Below are 23,625 nucleotides of genomic sequence, written 5' to 3'. Positions count from 1 at the left end.
TCTTTTTTTATGCTAATTAAACATTTCTTCACATGTCCCAGCTTGTAGGTCCGGTGTGTGACCTTCACATCGTGCCCCAGCTCTCTAACTCTTTAACAATGTAGGAGTGGGGTTATAGCAATTGGAGAAGTTCCACTTGGAAGAGAGAGTATAAATGGGGCATCAAATTAGTCGGATTTGTGATGAACTTGATCTTAGGTGCTTGCTCCCCTCATTACTTTTTTATTTCCTCGGTTCCTGACTGTAATCCTATAGTTCTTTAGCCCAGGTGCCTGGAATAACGAGGATGACAAGTTAATTGCCTGAAGTGGGAAAACGTTACATCCGCAGAACTCTGTTTTATGGCACGATGCATGGGGCCAGTCCTGCTGTCTTGCTGTGCCTTTTTGTGTCGTGCAGTTTCGCTACGCACTTATGAGTTTGCCTAATAGGATCAGAGGAGAGCAGAAGAACACAACATTTCTGGAAACTTCGGGGGTTCATTCTGCGGCTGCCATCATTAGTTACATGATCGAGAAGACCAGTGAGCCAGTTCCAGAGGTGCCCTGCATGCCCAAGCCATGACCCCCACCTCTGGTAGGCTTCACAGACCTTCTCCACACTTTATCCTCTCCATTACTTACAGTAGGTAAAGGTTTATCTAAGCTGTGAAGCTTGTAAATATTATTTAAGGGCTATGTCAGCATTGATTGTCTGGGTAAACTGATCAGAGATTGCTCTCCAGAGGAAAACAATTCTAATTTTTTAAAATAATACTGTCAAAACTACTCCGATATCTCTGTTACTTTGTTAAAATTACTATGATTCAGGTTTTTGTTTCAATAGCCAGCTCTGTGTATCATTTTAAAAAGGTGTATACAACAAAGTATTGCACACTTTCTAACACCCTAATACTGACCTAATACTGTATTTTAACAAAATACTTTTTTTTCTGAAGTGTGTGTAACCTACTGCTGAGTGTTGGTCAAAACTGGAGTGTTTATCACTGGGATGTGTTTTTGTGGGCTGTAAATTTCCTCAGGCTCCTACTGGACAAGAAAATGATACCACACATAAAGTTAACCTCCAATATTGTAGTAAGGATTGATGTCCTTCATGCTGTCACCACCAGAAGTAATTTAAGTTGCTATGGGCACCAACAGTCTGCAGGAAATAAAATTGGTAATTTCTTATGTCCATAAATTAAATTTGTTTTTTCCTAATTGTTTTGCGTAGAAACAGGATACTTCAATTTTTTTTCATGACAAAATCTACCACTAGCTGTACATAATAATATATTCTACTGTACTGTAATACTTTAGTTTACTTAGTATAGACTACATTACTTGTGTGGAATTGTTTTTTGACAAACACATATTTCCTCATTTAAATTCACTTGGTATAATCTGCTCTTGTACTTCTGCTGCTTTACATTTTATTTATTATATCCCTGGATACAGGTGCCATCTAAAATAGATGTATGTCCATAACACACACACAGTGTACATAAAAAGTAAGAATGGGATTGTTATTGGAAGAAGAAAATGAAATCGTGAAAGGTGCTTGTCCATAAATATGCAATCAGAACAACAGCAGTTACTGCATATTTTAAAAGTGGGGGTTACTTACAAGGTTACAGCAACATATATTTATTTCAGTTTTGCTTTCTTAATTTAAAGCTTTGAATATATAATTTAACAATACTATTTCTAAATGATACATCACTTCAGTCACAGGCCTTAAACAGTTTAAACATTGGTATTCCAAAGACATTCTTAACTAACTCGATCTGGGAATAGTTACTTCAGTGTCTGTTTTGAGTCTTAATAAAAGCACAGCAAAAGTGTTGCTCTCTTCTTACAAATTACTGTGCTTTGCATTGTACTATGACTTGCCCAGAATAATAATACCTGCGTTGTTTCCTTGTGTCACAAAAGGGTGATCTGTTAAAGTAAAAGCGATTGACATTTTTTTATTTCTGTTTCTGGTTGCTCTTAACAGTTGTTTTAAAGGAACCATATGTGATCTGAAAGTGAGAGTGTAGAGATCTTCCTTATAAAAGCACCATGCAGTCAGCCAAGATGGATCTGACAAAACAGTTCCAAAATCCATTTTTTATTACAATGTCTTCCCTCTGGGATTAATTTGATGAAAGAGGAACAACTGCACAAGTCGTGGTGGGCACTGTTAAGTTCTGGAGGCAAAGAAAGAAAAAGAGAAAACGATAAATACTATCTGACAAGAAAACCATCCGTCTAAAGAAGCGACTGTTTGCGAGTTGTATATTTTCAGATACCATTCGAGTACAAACTAAAATATCAGAAATCTGAAAAAATCTACAACTGCTAAAGCTTATGTGTAACATAAGAAGGAAAGGATTTGTTATTTGACTGGTGTGTTCGACACTCAAAATAGGTCAATAGTCAATACTGTGCTCCATATCTAGTAATATTCCCTAATCTTCTGCGCTTATCATCCATGCATCTAAAAGCAACAATGCTAGCAAGCTATATAGCAGGTAATGGTGAAGATGAGAGGCTGAACAAAAGCACACAGCTCATCCCCATCTCGTCGGTCTTTGTTTGGTTCTGGCCTGGTGTTCTTAATGTCAGCTTCTTCATTCTTGTACCTCATTCAGGATACAGCAAAACGAAGCACCCTGGTGCCACATCGATTGAGATTTCCTTATGCTTTATTGCACCGCGGCTCCGAATGGGACCCCGAGTTTAATTAGCCAAACACACTTTATGATCCCCAAGAGAGGTTTTTGTTTCAGAAGTCTTGCAAGAGTAAAAAGAGCAATTAAATACCTGTTCCTTTGCAAGTTCCATTTCCTGTAGATTGCGTTTTGAATGCAATCTAATTCTTGCAGCCGAAGACTGTAGTAATCACCTCCCCCTGAAACCATACAGTAGTGCTTTAATACTTTCCCATATCACCTCTATAAAATAAATCCCAGTAAATGAACATTTGGTTTTCATTCTTCCTCTAGCCAGAAACTGTTTTCATTAGCATATCCTCCAGCCTCAGCTCTTTCAAACTGTAATCTTTTACTTCCTAAGAGGCAATTGTGTTAACACCGAAAATTGAAGTTGGCATTTGAGTAATAACATTCTGCTCCCTATTCCTTCGGTGCTGCTATTGAAAAGCAAGATGAAATGTCTCTATGACAGTCCTTGAAGGCCAGCCTGCCCTGTGTTGTGGTAATGAACTCAGTGTGTGCTCCGGAGCTCACAGAGCTGCAGAACACAGCTTGTGAGACACTTAGGGCACACTTCTGTAGCCCAGTCCATGAGAGACTACCACAGACGGAAGCCGTGATGCTGATCTGAGCTGCTGGCTGCAGATGGGGCTGTCTGTAGAGTCTGAAAAAGCTAAAAAAGTTGTGCCGAGTAAGAATACGTGGAGTACTTTTTCATTGTTATCATAAACTTTGCAGCGAAAAAGACTGCTTTTAAGTAATCCATCCACCCGTCTTCTAACTGCTTTAAAACACAGGCTTGCGAGGGAAGCTGGTGCCTATTATGGCAAGCAAGGTAGGACACACCCTGGGACAGGACGCCAGTCTATCATAGAGCAGGTGCACACTGAAACCAGGGCCGGTTTTCCCTGAAGCTCATCAGCCTACCCCCATGTCTTCTTTGGACTGTGGGAAGCTCACCCGACCATGAGAAGATCATACAAACTCCATGCAGACAGCACCTCAGGAATTGAACCCGGGGCTCTCGTGCGTAGAGGCAGCAATGTTAATTACAGTGCCGCCATGCCACCCAACATAAGTAATCAGCAGGTCACAATTTACATTGTACATCTGGGGTCCCTTCCATTTGTGCTGATTTATGGTAACTTGCCAATCAGAGCATCTCTCTATTCTCTGTATGGCTCTATATGAAGCTGTTTTGCAACAGTACAGTGTCACAGGGCAGTGACAGGGGATTTTAATATTCTTACTGAATTATTTGAGGTTGTGCAGGGGATCTGGACCGGAGTTTCCCTGCAGGAGCGAGCCCTGCCCGCAGGGGAAACACAATCTCAGTGGTTCAAGTTTCACGAGGAGCGGGGAGGAAGTCCGGCGGTGGAGTGGCAGGCAGTGAAAGTGAGCCGTGCAGCCCGTGCAGTAGGGGCTGAAGGCTGGCCGCCGGCAGGCCGCGCGGCGGATGAACGCTGTCAGTATCAGTGAATTCCACTGCCTGCGCGTGAGCTGCGCCCTGCTCAGCATCGTGGCGGGGTGCATCATCATTGGGGTGTCCCGAGACTGCGGCGCAGATGCAGTGGGGGGCATCTTCCTGGGAGCAGGCGGGCTGGGTGAGTACAGTTCTCCCAGCACCTCATCCCTGCCGATGAGGCACTTAAAGGTCTCCAGGTCACAGAGGACAAGTCATGGCTATGAAGAGTTTCGGTCCTGCTGAGGGCACCGATTTACACAGCTGGAATATTAATTGTTTAGCTGGATATCTTTAACCCTTCTTTTAGGGTTATAAGCAGGAGAAGGTTTGCTGAGGCCTTAAGCCCTGCTGTGCTCGGACCCCAGAGAACTACAGTTAGCCTCTTCTAGTTACATTGTGGCAGCACATCTCTTGAGTGCAAAGAAAGGAACTTTGCTTAATTTAAAAGAGCCAGTCCCGTAATCTATAGCGAGAATCAGAATCTATACTTGTGAAATGACACTTTAGTATTTTTGGTATTGTTTTTCAGCTACAAGCTGATCTGAAATTGACTGAAAACTTTTTGATATATTAAATTTTAATAGATAAGGAATATTTTGCATGTTCAAGGTGGGTTTGCTTAATTAAAAAGAGCCAGTCCCATAATCTATAGCGATAATCAGAATCTATACTTGTGAAATGACACTTTAGTATTTTTGGTATTGTTTTTCAGCTACAAGCTGATCTGAAATTGACTGAAAACTTTTTGATTGATGAAATTTTAATAGATAAGGAATATTTTGCAAGTTCAGGGTGGGTTTGCTTAATTAAAAAGAGCCAGTCCCATAATCTATAGCGATAATCAGAATCTATACTTGTGAAATGACACTTTAGTATTTTTGGTATTGTTTTTCAGCTACAAGCTGATCTGAAATTGACTGAAAACTTTTTGATTGATGAAATTTTAATAGATAAGGAATATTTAGCATGTTCAAGGTTGAATATTCTACTAAGACGCACGTCTCCCCAAGGACGCAGAGCAGAGGCGAATAGTGTCTCACTGAAACAAATGATACAGTAAAGAAATAGCACAGCTGAGGGAGGAGGTGCACTGTGCTCTAGACACTGCCTGTGCTGTGAGTGAGAGTAAGCGGACATGAAGATTGTCTGTTCAGGAAAGCCAGCTCATTTCTAAAGGAAGCCGGCGACTCCTACCACACTTTGTGTAAACGACACAACCTCCTCCTCTCAGTTGTGATCCTCTGATTTGCCTATAGCGAATCATGTTCATGTTCCCCTCTTGATTCTGGGCTGCCTTTGCTGAATCTCTTCGGGATCTTGAATACTCAAATCAAATCTCCCCACACCCTCTGTGCTCGAGACCAAATAGATTCTGTTCCTTTAACCTGACGGAGTCGACAATACCTCGGAGTGCAAAGACATATCTGATGCCTCTTGTCTGGACAGCTTCCCGAGTAGCAGTGTGTCTTTTGTAACGTGGTGACCGCAATTGTATATAATGTTCTGAATGAGGTCTTACTAATGTAAAGCCCAATTCTAACATAATACCCCTTGATTTAATTTCTATACACTATACCACTATATATGCTATTGTTGTGTGCCTTTGTTTCCATTGTTTCCCCACATTGTCTAGAACATCAGAATTATCTTTTTCAGCAGTAGCTTCTTCTGTGTTTCTTATCTTATATTTATAGTGTGTTTCTTCTACCTGTATGTCACAATCTGCACTTGTCTACATTAAATGTCATCTGATCTTGGGGTGTAACCTGAGGACGCCAGTCACAATGCAGGCTGGTAATCAGGACCCTGGGCTTCCAGGCATTTAGTGCTAAGAGTCAAATATATGATAGCAGCTCTCTTCTTCACGAAAAGCCAGATCAAGCCACAATGAAACTGAATCCAGCAAAGAGATGCAGCCTCTACCTTTCAAAGCTACAGAGAGCAAAGCCTTTCCTATAAAAATGTCCTGTGGATGTCAAGAGGTATTTTTGGTACAGCCCAAAATTGTGATTTATTGAACTCCTTCAATTAGAGAGGAGAATTTTACTTCTGGTGCACAGCAGGCTTTTGGGAGCTTGTGGACTATAACCAGCCTCTTCAATGCAACATCCATTTGCTATCATTGAACCATTAAACATATTTTGTTTCCTTATAAATATTATTTATCTCAGTAGTTTGCTCAATCCCTAATCAATGCGGAGAAGAGGCGTGAATGGACTGGTGAGATTCACTGGGTTAACTCCCTCCCCCTGAGGGGAATGAACCTGTTGGAACCCTCTCTTTTCAATGGAGAATGAGCCAGGGAGCTGCAGCACGGGCCAAGATGGGGCAGAGGAACAGATTCAATGGAGAAACGTGTGAGAAGTGTAATAGTTACATGCAGGGAGGTGGAGGTGGTTGAGAGCAGGGTTTGATCTCCCCCGATCTTATGTTTGAAACTCCATGCAGACATAAATACTGTGATCATGTGCAAATTAGCCTATAACGTTCTCCACAGTTTGATTCTTTCAATGGCTGGACATTCACTACATTTACTGAGCATTTGTCATTGTTGTGCAGTAATGTTCATAAGTGTTGAAGAGCACGGTTTACACGGACACGGATACACAGACTCTCAAGCAGTGCCTTGCCCATGTCTCAAAACCATTTTTTGTAGCTCTGCTAGAAGGCACTGCTTTAATACACCAGCCTAGATTCTCACACTTGTTTTCACATTACCCTTGACATGTTCAGCTTTTGAAACCGGACTGTGGATGTCAGCAATGAAAATGATAGCTCGTGTAGGATATGGCTGCAATCAAGATTTAATAGCGTCTCCTGGCTTCATTCTGTATTGTCCCTCTGGCCAGTCTTGATAAAAAAGAGGGTTTGCCTCTGAAGGTGCTCAGATGTCATGTGAATGTATTACACCCAACCTCCTCTGCAAGCTCCCAGGACTGTGAGTATGCCCATGAGCCAAGCAATTCCTTAGACATCTGGATCATGTTCTAGGTTAAACAAGTGACTCGAGAGATGCAGCTTTGATCTATACAGAAATAAGGAAAGACTGCATGAAGCAACAAGCAAGTCATTCTGGAAAAGTTCCAGCACTGCGAGGAGGAGGAAGAGGGAGATGAGTAGTCGGCCAAGCCTCTCTGGAGGATGTATTTGTCTTTATCTTCAGACTCGGAGAGCCCTCACAAAGAGCCGGTGATTAATGACGCATATCATCCCAAAAGGGAATATGAAATTGTGATTTCTGAAGCCAGCTCCTGAACACTGCTCTACATTATTTAGAAGAGATACTACAGTGAAGAATGTGGAGCTGTCACTGGAGCACTGAGAATTCAGGAAGCAAGAAACTAAAAGAATAATTGTAACAGACCTTTTAGTGGGTTTTCTGAGTCCTGGTGCACTCTGACCACACTTTGGCTTCTGCTGGATTAGGTTATATTATTCAAGCACTTCTGTCAATTAAAAGAAAATATTCTGGATTTATATTTAAGAGGCAGCTCACATACTCTCTGGCTTTTTAAGTCATTAAGTAAACTTTGTTTTTATTTAATATTGTGAATCAATACGTTTAGTGTTTTAGTATTGTATTTCAACTACATTCAAATCTAAAATTGTTGGAATCATTTTTGATTAATAATTGATTAATAGGTGCAGAATGGTAGACATGCTCAGTGTTGAATATCCTATAAAGATGCTTGTTGTCTCAAGGACTCGGAGTAGAGATGAATAGTTTCTTTCTGTATACGGAGATAAAAAACCTGTCAGAGTCGACCATAACACAAATCAATCTTTTTGTCATTCTGGTCACATTTAGGAGATGCACCTGCACCACACCTGAGAAACTATTACTTGTTTCAGAGTGTCCTGCAATTCAGTTTTGAGGAATCTTTTGGACATTGGAGATTGGATGTTACCATTTCAAATCTCTAGTTATTGCTGTACAGAAGTATCTGGCTGCTTAGGAAAAAAAGAAAAATGAAAATCATGAAGAATTAACTGCAGGCATTCTAAAGTAGCAGCTGGTACTCAAGTGCAAATTGAAATCTCTTTCTGATACATATTGCTAACGCTGTACAGAGGCGTCCACAAGACTGTGGTGATTGCTCAGTGACAGCTACTGTAGATGAAAGGAAGACGAATGACGTGCTTTCCAGCAAAACATCATTTCAGAAGAAAAGTAGATTTGCTGTCAGGAATTCATATTGCGAAAGCAGTAAACTCTCCTCTCAAATAACAATAAAACCAAATAGACTTTTGTCCAGTATAGCTGGAGCAGCGCAGCACTGTGAGTCGTGGCCAGCTTATCACACCAATCTGATGTGATGTGTTTGAGATCTGTTTAGGTAATGTATTCATCTCTGCTGTACTGTACCAGCCACCGTTTACAACCCAAAACCATCAAGCACGCTTTGGTACCATGTTGTCTCTAGGCCAGGAAACTGCTTAACATCTCACTGTGCAAACATTGTCATTCTACTGGCTGATGAAAGAGCCAGTCAATCTAGACCTGGCACGTGCAGTTTGTTCTTTTATTCTTCGAAACACAAATTGACAAACTATCAAATAACTATGTACGTACAGTACAGAAACACACAGTATGAATCTGCACAGCAGGGGAGGCTGCAAAAGTCATTCAGTGAAGAGGTAAAATAATAATAGGAAACAACTGTGTTCTGGGTAATTTCACCTGCAGCTGTCACATGTGATTGGTTGTTGCTTTCAGTAGACCATCTGTAGATTAGGTCAGTATAGTCAAGCATAACGGTTTACATAGCAATAGCTATGTTGGAATGGGAATTCTGGGCAATTATCTTTGTCCCTGGAGATGCTGGCAATATAGAATAAAGACTGATTTACAACGCTAGATCGATAATATTGAACCTGTATTATTCCAGTGCGTGACATGGAGTTGGTTAATGCTTGTAGTTTTATAGATAATGCTTTTGCACTAACCCACTAGGCTTGTCGTAGCCGAAGGACAACCCTGGGTGCTGTTTTTGTGGCTGAAATAACAAAAGAAAAAAAGGAGGGTTATTATCTGACAAAGACATGGTTTCTGTTTTGCAGCACATAAAAATGATAGATTAATGGGGTTTAGCATTTAGGCTTTTATGTATGGCCTGAAATTTATTCAGAAGCTAACCATGGAGAAAATTATTTAAAATTCCATTTTAAGCTGGCTTTAAAAGTTAATTAGGCCTCTGGTTTGCCTCACAGCTGAATTCACAGATACTCAAAAACACAGACTTCACAACCCACTTTTTGCTGTTTTCCAAAGCCCTTTATGTTTCGGGGGAGAGAAGTGTCTCACTGGACAATACAGGATCAACCCTAACATATACAGTATGCGTAATGAATAAGTGTGCCATTCAGAACAAATATCTGTATTTAATTAAAGAAAAAAGGAAATTATAAAATGATAGAGGAAATATCTCTCTTGTCCAGCTCCCCTAATTAAATTGAATATGCCATACATTGCAATATTAATGATCACAAGGATAAGCAAGGGGAATTAAAATATTCATGGTATAAAGACATTCATTTTAAAGTGTACTTAGTGTGAAAACGAATGTTGTCTTTCTGAACTGTGTAAACTATGCACACAACTGCTGTTTATTAAGAGTATGATTCATGTATGGATGGCGGTCAGCTCCTGGGACCTGGGTTTGATACTACCCTTTGTCACCTTCTGTATGAAGTCTGCATGTTCTGTGAGTGTGCGTGATTGTGTGAGTTTTCTCCAAGTGCTCCAGTTTAATCCCACAGTCTGAAATCATGCTGCCCAGGTTATTGTGTGTCTCTGTATGCCCACCATATATGACTGCGAACAATTGCATGTGTGTGCCCTTTGATAGACTGGCACCCCATCCGGGAAGTACTCCCATCTTCTGTACTGTCCCTGTGGACTGACACCCTACAAGGATAATATGCTTACTGAAAATGTACGGAGGATTTATGTTCCTTTTACATGTCTACTTTGGTTATGTATTACATCACAGGTCGTCTTCTTGCAATCTAGTAGTCAATCTAGAACACTTACAGTAATATTTTCTTTTGACACAGCATTTCCATTCATTAAGAATATAATTTGATGTACTGTACTGTGATTCGTGGTTGAGCCACCCACTGCTCAATAACTGCTTGTCCTTATTTCATTCCAGGTCTCATCATCTCCATCTACCCTTTTATAAAAGCCTGGTTCAACTTCAATCACATTTTGCCAGTTCTAGGTAAGACATCTCTTCTGCTTGTTCTCATGAGCATTGTATGCTCATCAAGTACAACAGGCAATGCTTGCCTTTGGTGTGCAGGTGGTGTCTCAAACTCGTAGAAACTGAAGGATCAAGGCCAAATTCATGTCACTACATCACATACAGTAGAAGACCTGTTGGCTCGAATGTCATAACTGCAGACCTTTGCAGCAAAAGTGTACAGAGCCCTCACTGAGATCAGACATACATGAACACTTGGTCCAGGACTTTACATCATCACAGAAATCAGAAAAACACTAACTTTAGGACACTGAACAGTCTTTGTTCGAGAAGGTATACTCTTGGGCTAAGTTTTCCATCGTAACAAGACTTAGGAGTACACGACGTAAAACTAAACAAACAGCACCACTTTTAATTTCCCATTAATTAAGGTTTTAAGGGGATGTTGGGTTTTGTTTTTTAATGATAGTTTCTGGGAACTATCCTCGCTTGAGTGTATTTTGAGAGCTCGAGAGAGTGCCTTTAACACCACACCCCCCTCCCCACGCAGATATTAACCTTCAAAAGTCGTGAGCAAAGACACATGAAAAAAAATAACCCTCTATAACCCTCTCCAGAATGTAAATGTAAGCAAACACTCAGAGCTGGAGATCTGCAGCACGTGGCCTTGCATCCCTCTGTTAACAGAAGGTTAATATTGGGAATGAGGAGCAGTTGTTTCCTCACTGTGGAGCAGCAGATACAGAGCTGTGGCCACCGACAGTCCAGGGGTCTGGAAATAATCGGAGAGACTTCTTGTGTCTCGGCTGCGTCCGTGGTGCCCAACTGCTTTCACAGCTTCCTCCCGCCTCCCAGAAGGGGGAAGCCGAGGGGGCGGGAGGGGGAGGGAAAACGAGCAGGAAATCGTAATCAAGTCGACATCCTTCTCGATAGCTCGGCTTCGTCCGGCGTGCCCGATCAACGATTCCGGGGGTCAGAGAGCCGTGCAGGCCGCGCGCATTTCGGAAGCGGGGGGTAGGAGGAGGAAGCTGCTAGGAGCCCTGGATGAGAGGGGAAAGGGGAGAGGTCAGGGGTCGGGGGTTAGGGGTCAGGGCCGTACCGCAGCCTGGTGGAGCCGCAGTCCGGCTGTTCCTTCTTCGGACCCCCCCCCGATGAGCTGCTCCCTCCCAGAAAGCGGCCGCACTCCCAGCCCTCCCGGGAGATCCTCCGTCCTGCCTTTTATCTCGGTACAGCCGAGGTGGGTTTCCATAGCAACCATAGCATAGCCGCCAGCACGGTTAATTCCATGTTTTCCTATAGGGAGTTATTAAATTTTCATCCGGTCTGGGTTTTTTTTTACTTAAGTCAGGATAAGTTTGTGTTCTTTTCTCTCAGCAGAGATCGGAACAGGAGTAAGAGGTAACTGTGAAACAGAGGAACAAAGCTGACTAAAAAATGTGGTTTTAAAGTGCATATTTAGGCAACTGAGCTGAATTGCCACAACACCTGTTTGCTACTGGTTTTTAAACCTTATTTATTCTGATCCCTGCTGATCTGTATGTTTCCCAGAGCCTTGTTGCGCTGAAATTGCAGGTGACATGCTTTACAATAGCACCAGACGCATGCGAGAATCATGCATTGGTGTAATGGCTCTGAAGGCACCGGATGATAACGGGTGTTTGAACACTTTTGGACCATTTTTGCACTCCAAAATAATTAGAGCACCAGAAATATCACAAAGGAGTGGAGGCCATCCTATCAATCTAAACTCATTTGTTTGTTTTTTTTCTAGTTAATTGATCTGAGGCTTTCAGTTCCTAATCCCAGGAAATCTTGAATGCGGTTTGCTCTTTGGGGGATATCTGTAAATGTGCTTTCAGCTTTTGAAAGGTCAAACAGGATTTGTAATTGGTATCAATCCTGTACCAATTTCAGTGTTGCAGAACTGCCCCCCTTCAAGTGCAAACAACTGGACCTCTGCAGTAGGAAAAAAAAAAGGAATGCCTGATACACAGTGTATATGTTTTATTCTCTCCCCTCTCCATCCTCGTTTAAATGCCTCTGATGTTCTCTGGGAATCCTTGTGCTTGCCGCTTCTGAATATTGTCCACTCTGTCTGTATAGACACCCTTTGCTACAATAAGGTTTTCGGTGAAGCCTTGTCATCACGCCATGCTCTGGGTCATGTCTTGTTACTGGATTGAAATTTGCAGTCTTGTGCTTTTGCATTGGTGCAGGAGGGGTCCCAGTTCGTTTCCACGCTTCCGTTAGTTTGCAAGTTGTCTGAATGTGCTGCAGGTGAAAAACTGCTCTATATGCAAAACATAGACATTAATTCTATGCCCAAGTGCCACTGGAGGGTTTCGTTTTCAGAGCATGAATCCCTGTACCCTGAAAGAGCTTGATTCAAAAGATATACAGCATGTTGGACACAAGACAGGAGATGAGAGGGATAAGGTACAGTCATGTGGCGCTTTTTTACAGGCAGTATGAAGTGAAACACAGGGTTTCAGTGCACGTTTTTCAGAATGGGGAGAACAAAGAGAGTTCCATTTATAATAATTAATCATTCTCTGCATTTAACATAGTGCTTTTCTTCCCAGAGTGCCTTACATAGGGAAACTGCCCCATGTAATTAGTACTGCCCCCTCCTGGAAGATGTGTGCATCACCCCTGTTTGCACAAGAGCTCCCCGAGATACAGCAATGGAGAGTCAGCAGGCTAATTGCATTAAAACGTAAATAAAGACAAGTTTTAGAAATGAGATATGAATAATAATTTTGCTCGGGGGACAATTCCAATTATTTAGTCAGCAAATTAATTTAAAAATCTATTTAATAGTGATTTTTTGACAGTACATTTGAGAGCAGGTTTTTGAAATTGCCTTATTGTGAATAAAGGCTTTGGTTTTAACTATCAACCGTTACAAATGATCTAACCTATTGATGCTTCATGCTTGGCTCCTTTTTGTAAAACCTGTTAAAACACAGCCCTTATCTGCTCTTTACTCAGCGGGAGAGAATACTGCCACTCTCATCTGCTCTCCTGTAATTATTTTACTCAATATGTTTAATTGTGATAAAAATGTGACGGTCCTAGAATGTCAGAAAGACAATTACGCTGGTGAATCACTCAGAATACGGGTGGGACAATGTCACATCATTTGAAAAAATCACGAACAAAACATTCCCAGTGTTTAAGAAGATGCAGTTGTGGATTCTTTATGTCGGTTTCAATAGTAATTATTTCATACAAATAGGTGAAACTGAGGGCCTAACAAACATGACTAATCAATCTTGGAGTATTTCAATACCCTTCAGCTCTGATTTCAAGTCTCAAGTTCCTCCACTCTTCTTTGCTTATAACAATTCTGACATATCTTCAAAAAAACAAAGCTGAAATTAGATTCAACCCAATGAAGTCACTCAAAGAGGCAGGGAGCTCTGACCTTGTTCCTGGACACAATCATTTCAAGCCCTTTTATTATTAAGAAAAAGAGCCTTTATACTGTAGATAATAAAAGCAACATCATAAAGTACATGGATTGCACTTATAAGGGTGATCAATCGATCGGGGCCGACTAAAGAGAGACAAAAGCGTTTTATAAGGTTTGAATAGAACTACAAAGCACAGCCGCAGAGAACCTTCAGGAAGATAAGCCATAAGGCAAACTGAATTTGCCTTCCATCTCCATTCTGTACTGGTAATTATATATTATCTGTTCACCCAAGGTCTGAATGGACACAATTAAGCCTTTTTTTTATATGATTTGTATGATTTTGAAATAAAGGTATCAGTCATCTTAGCAACGGCAGAAGTGCTTGCTGATAGCATTTCTGCATCTATCACTCCTATTTGAATAATAATTTCTAGAGAAAACGGTGCAGAGCTAATAGGCTTTTTTGTGTCTGAAATACCTCCATCTAGACATTCATGGGATCATCCCATTCATCCTCAGGTTGGAGCTAGCTCTTGTCCCGTCGGATTAGACAGATTTAGAAAGGCTTCCAGGGGGCTCTGGAATGCGCAGGTGTACGCACCTGAGCTCTGTGACTGTAGGTTCAAGTCCGGGTCATGTCAATGGAAGGATGTGACAGGGATTATAACAGAGTGTTACTGGAGAGTCACAGTTTTGCTGCTGGAGATTATACAGTGAAAGAACCTTCACAACACTAAAGAAGTACGAAACAGCCCAAAAGGATGTCAGATTCATTCCTTGAAAATACAAGGTAAAAATAACAAATCGTTCAAGGATTTTATTTCGAGTACTATATAATTGCATTCAGATTTAGTGAAGGGTGTACTGCAATTCTTACTAGAGTATTACAAAAAGTCTTACATCTCCTCTCAGTTAAGGAACATGCCTGTTGAGATCTCCGATTCTCTTTAGATACTGGTAGATTCTCTAATTGCGTGGTTCAGTTCATTCCCTGGAAAGGCCTTTGCCAGCCTAAGCATGCAGGTGGCCAGTTCCCAAGGAGTGCAGCTGAATTTCGGGGAAGATGTTAGCTATCAGGTGTAGTCACCACCCCACACTGGAGACTTCACAGCCACACCTAGAGGTCCAGTAAAAGAAACTCAGGCTGACCCCTCACATCAGTCACCACATTTGGCTTGTTGATTAAACATCTGTTACAAGACCGGGCTTCTACTGCTCTCATTTCTGTCTTTAGCTAACCCTTTTACAATCACCACAACTTTAAGCTGCAGTACAATGCTAAGATCTGAAGCTTTTATGGAGGCCCAGTACCTGAAACTGAGATATTGACCTGACATTTTTTTTTAAAACAGAGTTTAACAATATCCTATCATCTACATAATCTTCCCCTTCAGTCACCGATCTATTAAAGGGAAAGACGAAGAGAAAGAAAAAATAAGTACAGTACAAAGATCATGGGGAAAAAAAAGGCGAGAGCAAGAGATCTTTCAGGGAGCCCATCCCGAAGACTGATCTCAGTTTTGCGGATTGTGAAAGATGCATCTACTTGGTGAGGAAAGAGTGGTGTTGTTTGCACCTGCTGTTCCGTTTCCAGGTGCAATCCTGGTCTAAAGGAATGTGCTAAAGTAAAGGATTCATAAATCCCCAAAGGCACTGATAAAAAGTCAACCCATGTGAACTCCTCAGAATCAACACAAAGCGCTTTTAAACACAGAAAGCAGGAGGCATTGCGATGTACAGAGGGTTCTGGGAGAATGGAACAAGCTGCCCAGTCCCGCTGTCAAAGCCCAGACCCCGGCTGCTTTCACAAAGTGTTCTAATTCCACTTATTTCTGGAATCCTCTCCGCTTTCCTCCAGGAAATTTTCGTGTTCACCCCAGGCCCCACCTCAGCAACGCAGAACAACCGGCAGAAGCATTTAAACGAGAAGGTAAGTGCCCACAGCATCATGGAAATGTCACATGGCACACACAGTGTCTCCTGGAGACCCCAGGAGATTTCAACACTAGATTACTCTCTTGGTCACTGTGTCTCTATTATTTCATCAACAACAGAGAGACCAGACTAGCAGCAAACACCCAATATTTTCTGATATCCTAAACCCTTGATTCAGATTCTTTCTTACTAGTACAAAACCACTTTTTCACACAGTACAAAATTAAGCCGTTTTACCCTATAATTTTGTTTCATCTTTGTTGATATTTTTCGGACTTCTGCAGGGTTGCAAGAAAAAGAACTTGTCCCCCCACCCCCCTTGTGTTTGGATTACGATGCTGAAGTGAAATGTCCGATGTGTAAGTCAGTGTGATCTCCCAGTGGGAAGAAACCACAGAATGACTGAAACATGTTATTTACGTTATTGATCATCTTGTGGCATTGTGGTTGACGACCGTAGCACTATGTGAGATGGATTGTTGCAAAAGGGTGAATATAATGCAGGGCACACACTTTATTAGAAGGAAATCATCAAGATAGATTGAAGTCTCCCACATCAAGCTGGGACAGTACTGAAAACCGAGAGCCTAAAATTAGCATAGATAATAAGAGACGAAGCCAAATCCTTACATGGCCTTTCTCACAGTTAAGCTCAGCACGGTGGTTGGGTACAGAAATTAATGATGATAAAGTCATTTAGCACCGGATTTTTATAGTGATAGGAGGGGAACTTTTCTGTTTCCTACTGCAACGCTGAGACCTCCCTTGAGTTTGGCGAGACGAGGTCATGGAAATGTCCCTTTATTTCCCCCTTGTCACTTTTACTCTTCTCAGCCACGATCCCCCACCTCACCCCCCCAACAAATACTGAAAATAGCACTGCAGAAGAAACGGACAAGGCAATCATCATTCCCTGCCAGGTGTCCAGAAAGTCAGAGGCCTCCCACTGCACAGCGTGACAAGGGCGTTCTAGCTCCTTCACACCCACCCTGACCTGGGGGCTCTCTGCCTGTTGTGCACAAATGATGATGAAGCCCAGACTCCCTGTGCTGTAGAAGTCGGTCCCTTCCCAAGGGATGGATGGACCCTTACCGTGAAAGACACTGAACGGTAACACAGCAATAGCATCTCCGTAGGAATGAAAAAACCTCACCGTCTTGTTGATGTAGCCAGCTGGACACAGTCCGAGTCAGAGGCTCAGGTTCAGATTGCCTGGCTGGTCTCTCTCTCTGTGTCAGCTGGCCACACCTCAGACACAGTGCGTGACTGCCTTCTTGCGCAAGTGACAATCTTTATAATCACCGAGGGAGAGGAAACAATGAAGGCTAATTACGTCTGTGATAGGCTAAGCAGATCAAATTAAAGTGCAGTAACCAAAGGGTCATATTCCTTTTAATATCGAATAAACAGCTGGAAAAAAACACTCAGCGGGGAGTAAATCAGATTCCTCTACCGAAGACAGGTTCATGACTTCCCATGGGTGATCTGTCTACAGCAGAGTGCCACAGTGGCTCTCTCTTCCTCTAACATATAATTTAGATGCATGTGCACCTCTTAGGCTGAGACTTCAGCTCTCTGGGGTTCCCTCACTTTGGCTGTTTTAACAAATATATTCTATTCCAATTTGCTCTGTAACCAGGTTTTCTTGGAAAGGATAACAATGCTATTTGGACTGTGGTATGTGAAATATGGTTTAAAAACCGATTCGGAAAGGGACCTTTTCGCTCCTGTGCTGCCGTGTTTTCACGTGTGAAATACCCTGTTACAAAGCTGACATGCCGGCTAGATCCCGTGCTGCTAAGTCTTTATTCCCAGAGTCCATTTCACGTATTCCCAAACTGGATTTGCTCAACCGACAGCCTCTCTTGCATTCCACAAAGCTATGTCACGTCGAAGAGGCTCTGTGAGCTCCTGCTCTTTCGACACTTAAAGAGGAGCCTGTGCACGCTGTCTTTGCCTCAACGCATCTTGCTCGCCTCACAGGAGCAGCTCTGTGGGACGCTGATTGAACAGTGAACACGTTTTCAGGTTTTTAGGCTTCCAGCCCTCTTTTCCTCCTGATGGAAATGGACTGCCGACCGATCAGTAAGAAGTTTCTGGCTGTGAGAATGAACCTCAGCTGCGTTGCTCCAGCTCATCGTTAGCGAGGAGTTTGTTACTCCCTTCCCTAGATCAACACCCTCACCCACGATGTCTTTCCAGTGCGGTCAACACAGTTGTTGCCTGTCGTAGCCGTTTTGTTTCCTTGTTTATTAAATAATATTTTCAGAGCACTGCCTAGAGCACCTGCTGATTAAAAAACCCACACTTCTTTCATTTTAATCCTTCTTCATTTCCTTAGAGATATCATCTGCATTTTATTTAGACGTGTACAGAAGTCCAAAAACCTTTTTACAAATAATGATTAATTTGCTTCATCAATAATTATTTTAATTGTCTCGTGTTGTGACACTAATAGGATATTTATTCAATTCAATCTCATCAAGGACTTTGAACCCATAAATATTTATTCAGGCTTTGGTTGGACCACATTTACGTTCTTACTAGTAAATATTGTTTTTGAATTCGAATCTGTTATCTTTTTCCAAACGAACACATTTTAATTAATTGGAAATATGAGAGAGAGGCTTAGGTTAAGCCCTGTTACGCATTTAAATTCCTTGGAAGCAGAGCATGTTAAAATAAACTGTTTTTGTTCTCTAAACAGGAGAAAGAGGGCATGCGAGTTTGATTATCCCTAGGACATGGCAAATAAGTTGTGTCATTACTACATTTTGGGGGTATTATTTTTTTTAGCAACACAAGCCCACCTGGATCAAGAACTGTCGAAGAGCAGAATGGGAACATTCCAGGATGCCCAGACTAAGGATTTGTCACCAGAAGAGGGGTAAGACATGCTGTTTCCCTATTATCTCTTTCTCCATTTCCAACAGGTGAATCCACAGCTGCTTCATTGCTAATGGATCATTTATTAGCTCAACACTTCACACTGTTCACTGGAACACAAATATTATGCACCTACTCGGGGTCCAACAAGACTGCCATTTCAATTAAATAGTTTGTTAATGCAATTTTGGGCACCTAAATTAATTTAGGTTTGCCAAACTACAGACTTTGAATAATTGTAAAATCACGACTTTTCCATTTTTATTTCATTGTAATAATCAATTTTTGTCTTTCTTTTTGTTGTCTGGTTTGATTGTTTGAAAAACACTGTGTGTATAACAAATATTAATTGCTACTCTGAAGCACAGTACATGAAAGCTAGCTTTAAAGCAACAAAACTCATGGTTGGCGATTGGTCATGACATCATGAGGTGTTGTGTCCTTGCCTCCCCAGCAAGTTCCTAATTGGTTGTTCATCTTTAGATGATTGACAGGTGACATTGAGCAGGAAGACTGATTATTTGTCAACAGTGCCAAATTGTCTCATTTGAAAAAAACGAGACACACACATTGCAATATGCAAAACACATTATTGTACATAGAATAAAAAGCTTTTCTTTCTACAGCAAAATTGGACTTTTGCCTATTGCAGTGTGTGGGAGATTTGCCTTGTTTTTAGTTTTTTCAACAGATCTCCCACACGCCTGTAAATAAGTCAAAGTCTGCAGATGTTCTTTTGAGAGCTGTCTTATTGGTGCCTTCATCTGGTATTCACAGCCCTTTTATAAACTCATTTTCATTTTGCTTTGAAGATTTATCTGCTTCTTTGTGAAGTGTTACCCATGCTGCTTACAAAACCTAAAAAAAAAAACTTGTTTACCAAAGTTTAGGCTGAGAACAGTTGTTTAAAATGCACATTGGAAAATCTGTTTACAGAATGAGACATCTGTTCAGCAAAGTAAAGACATTACGATGTACTTCCAGATTATATGCACAATACTGTGACCATGTGTTTTGCATCATGACACTTGCCTTAGGTTGAGGAAAATGAGCCACTTTCACACCTGATATCATACTGCTTCATATCAGCGGCACAGGGGGCTGGGAGAGGTAGCTGTGCCTCATTCTTGCCAGCTTTTACAGGCATGGTGTTTCCCCATCAGAAACGAATCCCTGTGCCATTTCAAGAAGGGATCACAGATTTATAACTTGTATTATAATTCACAGAATTGTAACACTATTTATTCAAATAAGGCACAGACAGCAAGGCTTCAGAAACGTTTTGCAGAGGGGAAGGAATATAATAACAGATTAGTGATGATTTTGAAATCCGAGGATGCTCCTCTCTTCGTTTACTGTGAATAACAAGTCTAACTCAATCACCACCCCCAAAATACAGATATTTTGGGTTATGGTGGATTGTGAGGTACTCTGAGCCTGTGCTGCTTTCGGGAGGGTTCTGCAGGAGACACCTGTATATTGACATGCTTCAAGTTTACACTAAACCCAAACTGTATTTGTAGTTCAAACTGAAACCAAAGGATCGCATTCAGACTCTCACATCCTTGCTACAGTTCAACGGTATATCTGGAAAGACACTTCCAGGAAGACTCAGGGCACGCTGCCTGGCAGAGTGACGATAATTGGATATGAGAACTGATACCGCGATGGTCTAATGGTTTTGGATCATTTGTTCAAGAATTTAATAGCCTGTGTCACTCTCTCTTGGCGAGACGCTGACACCCACAGCCGCATGCTCCCTGTGAACTTTCTGCGTCTGATGTGAGCAAGTGACGGTGAATCCCTCCATGCAGACTCCACACTAAGCTAAATCAGGAGGCTGAGCCATGGCCCTTTTTAAGTGTGACCAGTGAGTTGCACAACAGATGGACAGAAGAAATCCTACCTATTGGCATCAACTGGATTAAGGTCATAGAAAACCTGAAAAAAGACCATGAAGAGCGATCCAGTCTCATCCCCTGACTCACTGCAGAGGCGACTTCCTTTTCTTCATAACGAGAACAGTGTAGTTCGCATCCTGTTCTGATTGACACCGGGCGGGAGAAGTTACAGGTGGTCGATGTGTGTCGCGTCTGCAACCCCAGTGACCTCTTCCACAGCTCTGCACTCGGGCCCAGTTTCTTTAGGGCCATCTCTCACACAACTGGCAGGAGCTGGGCGGCATTGGCTCAGGCGCCCGGCCTCTGCTCTCTGCATGGCCTCTCAGATAATCCCCTCTTCTCCACGGCGGGCATCGAGGAGCAAATGTTTGCGGAATCTGTTCCCCTGAAACACGAAGCTGATTACCGTTTGAAATCAGCTGCACTCTCTGGCATGTATAAAGCTGGAAGACCACAATCACATCCTATTCAAAACTGTGCCAGGATTGCACATCAAAAACACCCGTTTCGCAATGAGCTGCTGTACTATTCTGGGAGTAATGCCAGCATAGATTTTTTTCTTCTATTTTGTAGTATGTTAGAATGATAGTGTTATGTTTGAATTTTGGATCAGTGATAAAAACTTTGGAAACATAGATTATGGCAGGTTTTCACAGATGTGTCCAGGAGTAGACAGAAAGAAACACAGTATATGCGATATAACCTCAATTATGCTATAAATATATTGAAATTGTAATATCATGTGTGTGGCTCCAAAATGCATAATCAAAGCTCTTTCATTCTCAAAGGGGGGTCAACAATACTCTATGAGTTTCATCAGATTATGATTATTAGCCTTTCTATGCAATAGACAAGGATGCCATCAGCTAAAGTATACTTTCACACAGATCTTGATTGAAGTGTTCCTTGTTTCAAAAAAAAAAAAAAAAAGCTGGTTGATTTTATTAGATTCCAGCAACGTATTCCACTGGGATTCTCCAGTGCATAAAAGCAACAGGCTTATAACAGGCAGTGCGATCCCTGCGAGTTACACGCCAATGTTTATTTAGAAAAAGGCAATAATTTGTACAATCTGAGTTTCTTAACATTCATAAAAGAGCCTTGCACCATATGGCACAAGATTCAGAAGGTGTAATGTTTACCTGCAGCAACTGCTATGACTACTGTCTGAAAAAACATTTAAAATGTTGCATTAACTGTTAAAATATAAAAAAACGAAGGTAAGGACAGAAATCATTAAACCACATACAGTAAAAAAACAGAGTGGGAATTCTCAGGTTTTTTTACATAAAAACTAAAAAAATAGTTCATTTAAGATTCTTTGTAAACTTCAAATGCCTTATATTCCTTCTCACTGGGAGTTGCATGAGTTTACTTTTTTCTAAAAGGGCTATAACATTTGGATTGAATATATCTCCCCCTTAAACAACACTTTGCGGTGTTTGGCATGTTCTAATAGCGTCAGGTCCTGATGGCAAGTGTCAACACAGAAGCAGACATCCAGTTGCTAGAGCAAAGTGCATTTAGAAACTGGGAACAGGAAGTGCTTCTTCACACAAAGGGTTGTGGGAGTGTGGAACAAGCTACCCTGCCATGTTGGTGAAGCCGATGCCCCGGTTTCTTTCCAGAAACGCAGAGGGAATCCTGGTTCTTTTAGCTATTGAAAAGCCAAGTGTCCTGGATGGGCCAGATAGCTTCCACTCACGGGTAATATTTTCACATTCAGAGCTGTTCCTTCTAATATGTGTAGCAAGTGCAGTGCTGACACAAAGGTGAAGGTGACTTCAACCTGTGTCCCTCTTCCTCTTTAAAGCCACAGGGAACTTCATTCAGTTCTGCTACACTGTTAGTTACAGCCTCTCATTGAGCAGCTTTCCCATCTGTTGCCGTGGTTACAGAGACTCATCTCTCAGTCATCGTCATTCACTGCTTACAACTGCATACAAACAACATCACCTTTCTCCCGTTACTGCTGTTGACCCCCCAGAAAAGGTTTTTGGGTGGTTGTCATGATTTTACCACTGATAGCCCAGAAGACTAACAGCAGTTACCAGTGATGAACTGTGTGTTACCTTTTTTTTTATATCAATTGGTGGAGTGGAGTGCTGGAGCTGATGAAACTGTTCTAACTTTAAAATGCATCTTCAACTTTAAATGCATTAAATGGAATTACAGTATTTGTCTTGTATTTTATAAACAGGCTAATACTGCATCCAATAACTCATGTAAATATTTCATCAGGTACAGCGTGTAAGTATTCATATTTACTGTATACACTTCACAAAGGTACAGTGGAGATGTTTATAACATTATATATTCTTCAATATGAAAACAATATTCATCATACCCTGCTTCAATGTTGACTTTCATTAAAAAAATACAACCTGAAAGTCAATCGCGGGGAGATCTTCCTTGTAGTTCACTTTTCGTGTTCATCTTGTGATAAACATGTCTCCTTAATCTCACCCATTCTAAAGCAATGAAAGGACAATCTGCCAGCTTTCTTGCAGCCCTGTTGTTACCAGTGCACAGTAGATATTCACAGTGCCATTCATTGCTTGAATGGAAGCCAGCCTTCAATGGATCTCTCTGTGCTCAGGCAAGGGAATAGGCTGCTGCATTTTGGTATTCTCAGATCCGGGTGCCGTTCAAATCTGATTTGATCTTTGTTTCTCCCACAGGCCTTCGTCGGACACGCCTGACATCATCGCCAAACGGAAGTTCAAACAGTCGCCGTCCGATTCAGATGACCATTGATCTCCAAGATATCTCAACAAGGTTTTGGAAAAATGAAACCCTTTTTGTAAAGGGTAAATGCTTTACAGCAAAGGAAATGAAACATGATGTATGCAGCAACTTGGAGGTTCTGCGTTGCCCTTTTGGTTAATAAATAGCTCACTAAGACATTGAGTCTGAATGTTTCATCTTGTATACCAGCTAAGCACCAGTACATTTCTTCTCAAAAGAACAGTACCCCCTCAGCCAGCTTTCTATCATACTCCTCAAGATGAAGAAAGTCAGATATCCACTTCCTACCAGTACCACTCCCTGCTCCCTTTTACTGACATTTTCAAGCGTTTTTTGCTTCTTTCACGACATGATCTCTCACAGAGCTGGGAGTCAGCAGGTATTGT

General features: G+C 41.6%; 1 protein-coding gene and 1 long non-coding RNA gene across 3 annotated transcripts in view; one reads left to right on the top strand and one right to left on the bottom strand.

The window, feature by feature from the left end:
* Window positions 1-1,490: 1,490 nt before the first annotated feature.
* Window positions 1,491-23,625, bottom strand: part of LOC148651778 (uncharacterized) — a 44,750-nt gene continuing 22,615 nt past the window's right edge. The window contains exons 2-4 of one of the 2 annotated variants that reach the window (XR_015925165.1): window positions 3,931-3,988; window positions 2,790-2,877; window positions 1,491-2,173 (exon numbers count right to left, since the gene is read on the bottom strand). This is a non-coding gene — a long non-coding RNA (uncharacterized LOC148651778). Of the gene's footprint in view, window positions 2,174-2,789; window positions 2,878-3,930; window positions 9,143-23,625 lie in introns of both variants that reach the window. The other variant, XR_015925166.1, reaches the window with a different exon arrangement.
* On the top strand, window positions 4,137-23,395 carry kncn (kinocilin). The gene is made up of 5 exons (XM_088597899.1): window positions 4,137-4,284; window positions 10,301-10,369; window positions 15,628-15,699; window positions 18,501-18,591; window positions 23,173-23,395. Exons 1-5 carry the CDS (start codon window positions 4,137-4,139, stop codon window positions 23,246-23,248), a joined length of 456 nt encoding a protein of 151 aa, XP_088454025.1. The 3' UTR covers window positions 23,249-23,395.

Source organism: Lepisosteus platostomus, chromosome 11, assembly GCF_059453375.1.
Source record: "Lepisosteus platostomus isolate fLepPlt1 chromosome 11, fLepPlt1.hap1, whole genome shotgun sequence".
Lineage (NCBI taxonomy): Eukaryota > Metazoa > Chordata > Actinopteri > Semionotiformes > Lepisosteidae > Lepisosteus > Lepisosteus platostomus.
This window is presented reverse-complemented; position numbering and strand designations above follow the sequence as displayed.